The sequence below is a fragment of the Dipodomys ordii genome, unplaced genomic scaffold, assembly GCF_000151885.1.
Source record: "Dipodomys ordii isolate 6190 unplaced genomic scaffold, Dord_2.0 Scaffold164, whole genome shotgun sequence".
NCBI lineage: Eukaryota > Metazoa > Chordata > Mammalia > Rodentia > Heteromyidae > Dipodomys > Dipodomys ordii.
In genome coordinates this window covers 3,119,704-3,130,856 of record NW_012267380.1, presented here as the reverse complement: position 1 = coordinate 3,130,856, position 11,153 = coordinate 3,119,704, and the positions used below count along the sequence as shown (strand labels likewise).

The window sequence follows — 11,153 nt, the reverse complement described above, 5'->3', positions numbered from 1 at the left end:
GCCTTGAGCTGAAGAGCTGAGGGACAGCGCCCAGGCCCAGAATTCAAGTCCCACGACTGACCAAAAAAAAACAGGAGGGATATACAATCATTTGAATTAAGAAATCAAAATCCAAAATGAAATTTTGATTTTATTGTATTCCATAAGTCATGCTTGTTCAAAACATGGTTTCTTGTGTGAGTGTAGGGAGCCTTTTAGATAAACTAGGCTCCGCAGAAATTATTATGATTATTTCTAAGGGAGAGTCTTTCCTTATGCACCTATTATTTGAATGTATTACTGTAAGCAAGTATTACTTTTAGCACTCTCAACAGAAGATGAAAATAAGAATACTTTTTCTGGCCCAGGGCGTTGAGCGTGTTAGGTAACCATTCTACCACTTGAGTCATGCCCCCAACCCAAGAAATTTTTAATCTTTTATTTTGCCAGTCCTGGAGCTTGAACTCAGGGCCTGGGCATTGTCCTTGAGCTTCTTTTTCTCAAGGTTAGAGCTCTACCACTTGAGCCACATAACCACTTTTGGCTTTTTCTGTTTACGTGGTACTGAGGAATAGAACCCAGGGCTTCATGCATGCTAGGCAAGCACACTACCACTAAGCCACATTCCCAGCCCTTTAATATTTTTAAATAAGCAAGTAGCTGGTAGATAATGGTCATAAGGCCTAGACTCGGACCTGGCACTCAGCCAAGCCATTCCTCTAATACCCCATCCCTGAGCATGGGCCTTTGATAGCTGCTATTCTCCTGCCCAACATGGATACTTCTGAATGACCACTCCCTCTGTGACTGCCACTTGCTTCCATTTTCCCCCTTACTATCTGCTTTTTCTCCTCTTCTGGTAGTCTTTCACCTCATTACATGCCATCTATGAAAGCTCTCAAGGTCATATAGCCCATGGACACAGTCAGATTCACTTACAATTCATTATGCATTGATTTCCTTTTCAAAGCTACAGAATGTTGGAAAGAATTTGTATGTTCCGACTTTCTTTTAGATGGAAAGAAAACACTTGAACTAAAAAAATCAACTGTAAACCAAAATATGTCTGATGAAAATCAAACCCAGGACACAATAATGGAAAGACTAAGAAGAGGTCCATTTCTGGTACTCTGTCCTAGGAGGACTCTGGGATTTTGATTATCAACTAGAATTTAACCAGGAAAAACAGGAGAGACAAACACCTTTTACTCACCAAAAAACTGAACAGGAGAGAAACATTAAAGGAAATAAATTTGAGGAAAAATATCATCTGAACTCAAAGCCTATTATACACCCGAAAATTCCTTTAATTAAAATACCTCTTGACTATGACACACAAACCAATAGCATCAAACATAATTCAGATTTTATTTATCAGGGAAACTATGCAAGAGAAGTTCCTATAAATACCATGAATGTGGAAAAATCTTCAATGAACATATTCTTCTTTCTAATTATATTCACACCAGAGAGAAACCCATTGAACATGGAACCCACAACCCGTCTCTTACCCAAACACAGATAGTCCTTACAGGGGAGAAAACTTATAAGTGTGATGAGTGTGGGAAAAGATTCAGCCAGAGAATACATCTTATTCAACATCAGAGAATTCACACAGGGGAAAAACTTTTATTTGTGATGAATGTGGGAAAGCCTTTCACCAACATTCCTCCTTCACTTAACCTCTGAGAATCCATACTGGAGAGAAGTCCTATAAGTGTAATCAATGTGGCAAAGCCTTCAGCTGTATCACATCTCTTACTGAGCATCATAGATGTCATACTGGAGAGAAACAGTATGAATGTAATTTTTGCAGAAAAGCCTTCAGCCAGAGGACATATCTTAACATGAAAGAACACATATAGGAGAGAAGTCCTATAAGTGTCATGAGTATGGGAAAGCCTTTTGCCAGATTACTCTCCTTAATCAACACAGGAAAATCCATGTGCAGGAGAAATTGCATAAGTACAAATGTGAGACAGTTCTAAGCCATAGTCTTTCATTCAGTGGCACATAAGATAGGGAAATTACGCACTTAAAAATGTGGGAATATGGGGCTGGGAAGGTGGCTCAGTGGTAGAGTGCTTGCTTGCATGTGTGAGGCCCTGGGTTTGATTCCTCAGCACCAATGAGCAAAAAGAATAAAGCCGGAAGGTAGCGCTGTGGCGCAAGTGGTAGAGCACTAGCCTTGAGCTGAAGAGCTGAGGGACAGCGCCCAGGCCCAGAGTTCAGGCCCCATGACCTACAAAACAAAAAAACTGTTCCAGTAGTCCCTTGTTGCTGTTTCTCTCAGCAACTTCTGAACAAAAACCTAATATATTCCTAGTCTTCCTCTGTCTGAAAAGGTACAATCAGGTGGCCTACTCATCCTTAATAAATGGCACAGAAATGTAGGTCTTCATCCAGACTCTCTTTAACAGACATTGAGAAGTAACACGAATTATAATGGATATAAAAAGCTACAAAACTTAACAAGCAGCACAGGCTGGATGGAGAAGCTTGATCGAGCCCTTCCCTAACATGCACAAGGCCATGGGTTCAATTCCTGCACTGAACACAGAAGCAGGGAGAGTGAGTGGGAATAACTGGATATCTCTGTCTCTGGATTTAAAAACATCAGCTGCTTCATTGGTTTTATGCAGTCTTTTTTAATTGACATATAATGTACATATGTATGAGGGACGGAGTGACGTTCCAATACATGTCTATAACATCGCGAAGGACCAGATCAGAGTCACTGGTATATCCATTACCTCAAACGTTTATTATTTCACAGTCTTAACATTCAAAATCCCACTGCTGTTTGCCATAATGCAACCAAACGTTGTCAACCGCAGCTGTCTTGCCGCGGGACAGAACGTTAGGAGCTATTCCTCCCGCTTGCAGCCCAAAGTTGCACTGCTTGGTGATGAACGTCCCTTTGGCAAGGCCTCGTCACACCACAGGGAGACGGGAAGGGGGCGCAACTGCGGCGGGAACTGCCAGCGCTGCCGCCGCGCGCAGTGCGCCACAGGAAAACAGCCCCGACACCCGCGACCGCCCTAGACCCAGGGGAAAGGAGCGGCAGGGGCGGGGCCTGCGTGCGTCTTGACGCCATCACGCTTCCGCCCGGTGCTTGCGGCGTTGGACGCTGAGGTGAGCACGGGCGCGCGGGTCGCGGCTCCGGGACCGGCGGCCAGGCGTCGCCTACCCTCACGGCGGTCGGGGCGGAGACTGAGATCATCCCGGACTCCCGCGGGCCTGGCGGGAGGCCTCGGGAGCGACTGACCCCAGAGGCACTGCCCGGCGAGGCTCCGGTCCCCTGGAGAAGTCCCTCCGAGTCCCGCGAACCCCGAGTGGCAGGGCCTCGGGCCTGAGATCAGCAGCCAGGAGGGCGGACGGGGAGCGTCGGGACCCTCACTGCGGGGAGGAGGCCCTGAAGCTAGGCAAACGAACCCTGCCGCCTGGTGAGCACTGGAGATTGGGCTGTGAAGAGGTGGCTGGCCTACGCGTCTGCGAAATGGTGGCCCCAGAAAGATAACAGCCGTTTCTGAACTTGGGCGGTTCTCAGGACTGAATTCATTGAACAAGTCATAGTCACCCTAAGGGCTTCGGTTTGTTTTGAGATATCTTTTGTTTGTAGAGCTGAAGATGAACCCAGGGCCTCATTGTGCTAGGCAGGTATTCCACCCTGAACTTCAGCCCCAGCTTGGAATGTTGAGCTTTGAAATTTGTTTTTCAGGTGACCAAAGCCACATAATGTCAGTGATTCGTTCATCTGTCCACGCTAAATGGATCGTGGGGAAGGTAATTGGGACAGCAATGCAAAGAACTGCTAAAGTGAGAGTGACTAGGCTTGTCCTGGATCCCTACTTACTAAAGGTGAGGAACATCCCCATTTTCACCAGACATTGAACTCTCTGGATTTGAGCAGAACACAATTAGTAGGAGAGGTGTTGAACATTTGCTCTCTGCAGCCAGCAGGCTGGTCTGTGTGTATAATGTGGTTCACACAGTTAATTTCAATTTATTCTGATAGGTATGTCGACAGGCATACAGAATGTGAGAGCAGAGAACAGTATGCTAAATTCTTTCCTCCTTGGTTGCCATAAAGAGTTTCTCAGAGAAATATTTAAGCTGAGCCTCAAGTATGATTTTATCCAGAGGACCATAGATGGACCGACTGTTGTGAGTGGCTTGTGGCAAGAAGTTCATTTAGCTATGATGGTGCAGGCGTATTCTACATTCTTGGGAGTAGTTGGGCAATGTTGAGCCCAGGAGGTCGACATTTACTGAGCACTCCTATCAAATGAATGCAAAGATAAATCAGGCTTAACTGTGAATGGTCTTTTATGTTTTAGACCTAATTTTTTAATTAAAGGAAAACATTTGAAAACAGGATGGGGGCTGGAGGAAAGAGAATGGATGAGGAAACTCATAAGTTGGAGCAGTGGAGATGGAGCAGAAAAAGATTTCAGGAAGAAAGCACATGGTCATTGGCTTGTTAGATATACAGGGGAGGGAGGGTGGTGTCTGTATCTGAGTTTGGGCTCATGGGCAATAGGAATGCTGATCGTGATCTAGGAGCAAAATCATAGGAGCAAGCCAAACAAGGCCTGGTGATTGGCCTTGGGAGTTCTGGTCTTGAATACTGACCCTGTTGATGCTGTGTGTGCTAACCTTCTTAAGCTGCTTTTCTCATCTGTGAAATGGAAATGGCCTCATGCACCAAGATTAGGAAAAGCAACTGATTCTAATTATTTTATTTGTGACACTTTGGGGCAGGCTTAGAACTACATGTGTTATATATGTTATAATGTTTAAGTCTCCTGATAACTACAGCCTCCTTTTAGGTAGGGAAAAAATGAGTTTAGAGTTATTACGTGATTCACATAGATAAGTGAGAGATTTGCATATTCAGTGGAAAATGTTTGGTGTGTGGAGAGATGGTAACTAATAGAGCAGAGGAGGGCCTGAAGAGCTCAGGGTGTTTTTTCCCTTCTCCCCAAGTCCTGGCCTCTTTTCGGAGCATTACCTTGTTATATTCTATTTTATACTGCCAGGTCACCAGTAAGAACTACTGATTTGTTCCTCTCCTTTTCTCAACAGTATTTTAATAAGCGGAAAACCTACTTTGCTCATGACGCCCTTCAGCAGTGCACTGTCGGGGACATTGTGCTTCTCAGAGCTCTACCTGTTCCAAGAACAAAGCATGTGAAACATGAACTGGCCGAGATTGTTTTCAAAGTTGGCCAAGTCATAGATCCAGTGTCAGGAAAACCCTGTGCAGGAACTGCCTACCTGGAGAGCCCACTCATTTCAGAAACAACTCACCTAAACAAAACCCTGGAAGAACCCAGTATCTCTTCAACACAGTGAACAGTCTGGAAGAAGGAGCCAAAGAGAAACATTATATTTACTGTATGAAAAATATTTTTTCTAACTTACATTAAGAACTATGCCAAGTTCTCTTACAGCATTTTGGAAGTAGGAAAGCAAATGAAGTAAAGAGTTTGTTCTAAGTTTACGAATTTTCAGGATTTTTCTTTCCAGTAAACATACTTTCATGTTATACCAAGTATGCCTAGAAATCTGCTGTATATTTTCTAAGTTCTATGTTAGAAGATACATTGTTTAATTTTGTCTTTTCAAAAGAATTTTTTTTTTGGTCAGTCATGGGGCTTGAACTCTAGGGCTGGGTACTGACCCTCAGCTCTGCAGCTCAAGGCTAGCGCCCTACCACTTGAGTCACAGCATCACTTCCAGTTTTCTGGTAGTTTATTGGAGATAAGAATTTCACGGCCTTTCCTGCCCAGGCTGGCTTTGAACCGCAATCCTCAGATCTCAGCCTCCTGAGTAGCTAGGATTACAGCTGTGAGCCACCGGTATCCAGCCAAAAGAACTTTTAATTTACCTCAGAGCAGAAAATCTGTTATTCATAAGGCCACACTAAATATTTTGTATAGTATACTATATAAAGTATTCTCTGTGATTTTACTAACTCCCAAGGGAAATAATCAGCATGCTTGTGGGTAAAACTTCTAAGATTCAGCCATATTAAGAATGTGGGCATTATGGTAAAGAGTTTAATTCGCTTATAGAGAAGTTAAAGACAGAATCAACCATATGACTCAGAAATCCTAGTCTTGGATGTGTTCCCTACAGAACTAAAAACAGGGACTTCAACAGATATTCATAAAGAAATCTCATAGCGGTTTTAGTCACAACAGCTAAAAGGTAAGACAATCCACATACTTGTTCTTCGGTAAACATAGGGTTACATATTCAGTGCCTTGTTATTCACAGTTCAGACACCCAAAGTTCTGATACATTCCACACCATGCACTGACCTTGAAATCATTAAGTAAAATAAGCTAACACCCCCCCAATATATATATATATATATGTGTGTGTGTGTGTGTGTGTGTGTGTGTGTATATATATATATATATATATGGGCATTTAGAAAATAAAAATTTTGCTGCATTCTGGTAGCTCACACCTGTAATCCTTGCAACTCAGGAGACAGAGATCTGAGAATCATGGTACAAAGCCAGCCCAGGCAGGAAATTTTGTGAGCCAAAAGTAGACCTGTGGCACAAGTAGTAGAGCATTAGCGCTAAGCACAAAAACTCAAGGATAGCACCCTGGCCCTGACTTCAAGCCCCAGGACCAACACAAATAAAAAGGAAAAGAAAAAATGTTAATGCTGTGTTACTTAGGCCTAGGCCTACGTTGTTAAGACCTGACATATTGAATAAGTGGTAGGACTTTTTGTGCATTTCTGTTCCAGGTTTCAGTTTTGTTGTTAATATTTAATGAAGTGTGAGAACTTAGATTTTTGACCCAAGGAAACATTTGAGCTAGCTACATACTTCAATTTTCTGGCTCTGAGAAAGATTTGGGGTCTAATTCAACCCCAACTAATATGTGTGCTATATAAAAGTTCCAGTGATGATCACAAACATTGGGCTTACATAGTGGAGAGCTGTGCACAGAGGCCTCATGAGAAACAGGAGCATAGGGATGAGGGAGAGGTTGGACTAACTTTGCAGGAGCAGTCAGCTCTAGAACTAAATCTTGAGTTACCTGACCTAAAGATGAGTAGTGTAGAAAAAGCAATCCAGGGCTGGGAAGGTGGCTCAGTGGTAGAGCGCTTGCCTTGCATGCCTGAGGCCCTGGGTTCGATTCCTCAGCACCACATAAGCAAAAAGAAAAAAGCCGGAAGTGGTGCTGTGGCTCAAGTGGTAGAGCGCTAGCCTTGAGCTGAAGAGCTGAGGGACAGCGCCCAGGCCCGGAGTTCAGGCCCCACAACTGGACCCAAAAAAAAGAAAAAGCAATCCAGGCATTAAATTCTCAGAGGAAGCATAATCACTGGTTGTAGAAGTGGGAAAGAATTGATGGAACACTTTTGAGCACCAGTTTCTACTCAAAGAAGTAGGCAGATGGAAAGACAGCAGGTGATTTGATGTGATAAGATTAGATCTATAGTTCAGTCAGTATGGGGAACAAAGAAAGAAAAAAAAAACTGGAGGGGCAGTAGTGGGAGGAGGTCGCTACAAGGAGGGAGGAAGTTGAATATTTTCAAAATGGATTTTTTTGAGACTGAAAACAGTGAAACTTGTCTGAAATTGTTTTAGGAAGGAGAGCAGCAGAGTGAGGGTGAGATTGATAAGATTGTACCATAAAAGTGAAAATGTAGCAATGAAATCATCACCTGTAAATAATGTAAGCTAAGAGGAATGTGTGGAGAACAGGCAGGGAAGGGAAAGATAAAAGGGTGGGAGGCAGGGACTTATTGAGAGACGAGTCCTAAATGTCTGTACAGAGATGAGATTGGAAGGTGGATATTCCACTAGACCTGGTTGGATCCCAGAGAGGAGTGGAATTTCAGAGCTTGAGGTCTCTGGCTGGTGGGGCTGCCCAAAACTAATCAGCCTGTAAGGGTTCTGCAGAATCCCAGCAGGTGGCAGGACACCTGTAAACCCTGCCAGACCCCCCGCTATGGTTCAGGCTCCAAGCTACCTCTAGCATATTCTAAAGGTTTATGTGTACTCATTTTTATTTAATCTTGCTTGGGCTAGGGTTGTCTAATTGATTGTTCTCCACCTAGCAAGTACAAGACCATGGTTTCAACCACAAAGAAAAACAAGAAAGTTCATGGAACTCTCCATATAATGTATATTTCATTGTGAAACCAGCACTTTCTTTCCCTGTTCCCATAAACACTGGCTTAATGAAGCTCCCAAGCAAAATCTGAGGAGGGGGGAAGGGAGAGGGCAGGACAATAACAGTCAATGTCTAAATAACATAAAAGCAAAAACAAAATGCCTAGCTACCAACTTTACATTTCAGGAGAATAGAGGCAAAAGTATCTGTGTTACAGGCATGGTGGCCTATGCCTGTAGTTCTCAGCACATGAGAGGCAGGAGCATCCAGAGTTCTCACGTTCAAGGACAGCCTGAGCTACACAGTAAGATCGTACCTTAAAAACAAAAAATAAAAGATCAGGTGCTGGTGACTCATGCCTGTAATCCTAGCTACTCAGGAGGTTGAGATTTGAAGCCAGCCCAGACAAAAGTCCCCGTGAGACACATCTCTGATTAACCACTCAAAACCCAGAAGTAGAGTTCAAGTGGTAGAGCACTAGTCTTGTGCAAAAGAGCTCAGGGACAGCACCCAGGCCCTGAGTTCAAGCCCTACAACTCACACACACACACATACACACACACAAAAAAACAAAAACAAAAACCAGGTGCTACTGGCTAATGTCTATAATCCAAGCTATTCTGGAGGCTGAGATCTGAAGATAGTTTGGAGCCAGCCCAATCTGGAAGGTCTGTGAGCTCTTCCAAGTAACTACAAAAAAGCTGGAAGTAGAGGTGTGGTTAAAGTGGTAGAGCACCAGCCTTGAATGAAAAAGCTAAGGAACAGTGCCCAGGCCCTGACTTCAAGCCTCTGAACTGGCACAATAATTAATAAATACAAGCTGAGGAATTAAGATCCCTGAGAAAGCATAGGGCTTATTCACACTTGAAGAAGGCTGCCTGCTGCTCCGAAACTAGGGTGAGTTTCTCATGGAAGGAAGAACTCACTTCCAGCTGCCTCTGAGTCTTCAGGACCTCACTGGTAAGCACATATGCTCATTAAAGAATGGAACTCCTCATCCACTTGCCCTCTGGCCTGCTTCCTACTGGCTCCAGTGACAAGTGCTGTTCCCCAAGCTGTGACAAAGTCATCATGCCACCTGACCCCTCAGATGTCCCTTGGCACATTAATGTTCAAATTCTGTTCCTGTCAGGTAACTGCACCCCTTGAGCCCTGAACCCTCCACACAACCCTCATTACCATCTTCAGAGAGCATAGATCTCTCCTGGAAAAGGTCCCTTTGGCCTGCTGTGCCTGGGCTTCTCCCAGCTTCCCACACTCCTCTGTGTCCAGTCTTGTTTCTGCCTTCATTGACATTTTATGATTAACCTGTAGCTTTGGGGTGTTTTTTATTTTTGGGGGGGTCCGGTCGTGGGGCCTGAACTCTGGGCCTGGGCGCTGTCCCTCAGCTCTTCAGCTCAAGGCTAGCGTTCTACCACTTGAGCCACAGCAGCACTTCCGGCTTTTTTCTTTTTGCTTACGTGGTGCTGAGGAATCGAACCCAGGGCCTCAAGCATGCAAGGCAAGCGCTCTACCACTGAGCCACCTTCCCAGCCCCGTTTTTTTTTTTGTTTGTCTTTGTTGTTGTTTTTGTCGGCCGTGGGGCTTGAACTCTACCACTGAACCACAGTGCCACTTCTAGTTTTCTAGTGGTTTATTGGAGATAAGAGTCTCAGGGACTTTCCTTCCTGGGCTGGATTTGAACCGTGATCCTCAGATCTCAGCCTCCTGAGTAGCTAAGACTTCAGGCTTGAGGCACCAAAGCCCGACTAACCTGTAGCTCTTTTACCTTCTTATAGGCTACACTTTACACTGTGCCATCTAGACTCACCAGCGCTTAAGTTTTTGTTTTTACTAGAAATATTCTCCTTCCAATGATCCACACCTTCCTCTGGGACTGAGCCGATGGGATGGCTCCTCTGGGGAAGTTTTCCCGACTCCTCACTTCACCCCTAGTTAACTTAAGTCCTCACTTCCTTCAGCACTGTCTTGGTCTCTTGAGAGCCTCTCCATGTCTGCACTGACACAAACTTTCTGACACAAACATTCTGTCACTGAACTGGGATTGCTTGCAGATTGTTACCGGGGACACCAGTGGCCAGCACCTGGGAGTGCTGGAATAAATGGATAGAGGCTGCAAGACAGGATGAGTATGCTTCAATCCAGACTGCACTGAGTAAAGTGCTGCATTTTTTTTTATTACTCTGTGCTACTTTATACAAAGAGGTTGCGTTGTGATCCTTTTTATTTTTTGGAGGGTCGGTCGTGGGGCTTGAACTCTGGGCCTGGGCGCTGTCCCTCAGCTCTTCAGCTCATGGCTAGCGCTCTACCACTTAAGCCACTGCGCCACTTCCTGTTTTTCCTGCTGATGTGGTGCTGAGGAATCAACCCAGGGCCTCATGCATGCAAGGCAAGTGCTCTACCACTGAGCCCCTTTCACAGCCCTGTATTATAATCTTTCTGTACATGCGGATAGTGTGTGTGTGTGTGTGTGTGTGTGTGTGTGCACGCACGCATGTGGGCCCTGGAGCTTGAACTCAGGACCTGGGTGCTGTCCCTTAGCTTTTTCACTCAAGACTGGTGCTCTATTACTTGAGCCACAGGGCCACTGGTGACTTTTGCCGGTTAACTAGAGATGAGCCGTGGATTTGTCTGCCCAAGCTGGCTTCAATCTCAGCCTCTTAAGTATCTAGGATGACAGGCTCGCTACCTAATGTATTTTGCTATGTGTATGTACCGCTCTATGCTCTTCCTCATCCTTCCTCTCTCCAAAGTGTTTTTTGAGATGTGAATACATCACATACCAAAATGCGCGAGGTGTGGGAATATGGTTTCCCGCTCCTGGGCTTCAGATTCTAGCAACAGAGGTCTTCCATTCTTGTGCTCCGTCCCCAGTACACTGCCCCGTGCCCACCTTCATCTGGCCGCTGTGTTCGGAGCGGCGAGCTCCCGAAGCCCCGACCTTTCTCGAGGTCTCCCGGGCTGGGCCCCCGCGCACCGAGCCGTGTGCGCTCCCTCTGCCGGCGGCGACGCACACCGCAGCGGCC

At 45.1% G+C, this 11,153-nt stretch overlaps 3 protein-coding genes across 4 annotated transcripts in view; all 3 read left to right on the top strand.

Annotated features, from left to right (window-relative positions):
- Positions 1 to 894: 894 nt before the first annotated feature.
- On the top strand, positions 895 to 1,996 carry Znf713 (zinc finger protein 713). Its single transcript, XM_013033178.1, is given in 5 exon segments — positions 895 to 1,095; positions 1,097 to 1,376; positions 1,379 to 1,603; positions 1,606 to 1,821; positions 1,824 to 1,996. Coding segments are annotated over 5 exon segments (1,095 nt in total).
- A 1,062-nt stretch (positions 1,997 to 3,058) lies between these two features.
- Mrps17 (mitochondrial ribosomal protein S17) lies at positions 3,059 to 5,532 on the top strand. 2 transcript variants are annotated; one of them, XM_013033160.1, is made up of 3 exons: positions 3,059 to 3,114; positions 3,701 to 3,840; positions 5,068 to 5,532. In XM_013033160.1, exons 2-3 carry the CDS (start codon positions 3,718 to 3,720, stop codon positions 5,335 to 5,337), a joined length of 393 nt encoding a protein of 130 aa, XP_012888614.1. In that variant the 5' UTR covers positions 3,059 to 3,114; positions 3,701 to 3,717; the 3' UTR covers positions 5,338 to 5,532. The 2 variants fall into 2 exon arrangements, with proteins under 2 accessions (XP_012888614.1, XP_012888613.1); XM_013033159.1 differs by lacking the exon at positions 3,059 to 3,114 and adding an exon at positions 3,121 to 3,425.
- Positions 5,533 to 10,933: 5,401 nt separating this feature from the next.
- Gbas (glioblastoma amplified sequence) overlaps positions 10,934 to 11,153 on the top strand; it is a 24,497-nt gene continuing 24,277 nt past the window's right edge. Inside the window, exon 1 of the mRNA XM_013033177.1 lies at positions 10,934 to 11,112. Coding sequence (XP_012888631.1) covers positions 10,934 to 11,112 — 179 coding nt within the window. The remainder of the gene's footprint in view (positions 11,113 to 11,153) is intronic.

What these genes read in the sequence shown, in the direction of transcription:
- Mrps17 (XM_013033160.1), top strand. Translation starts at nt 3,718, where the DNA reads ATGTCAGTGATTCGTTCATCTGTCCACGCTAAATGGATCGTGGGGAAG. An exon ending in TGGATCCCTACTTACTAAAG is followed by an intron (nt 3,841 to 5,067) that starts GTGAGGAACATC and finishes TTTTCTCAACAG; the next exon opens with TATTTTAATAAGCGGAAAAC.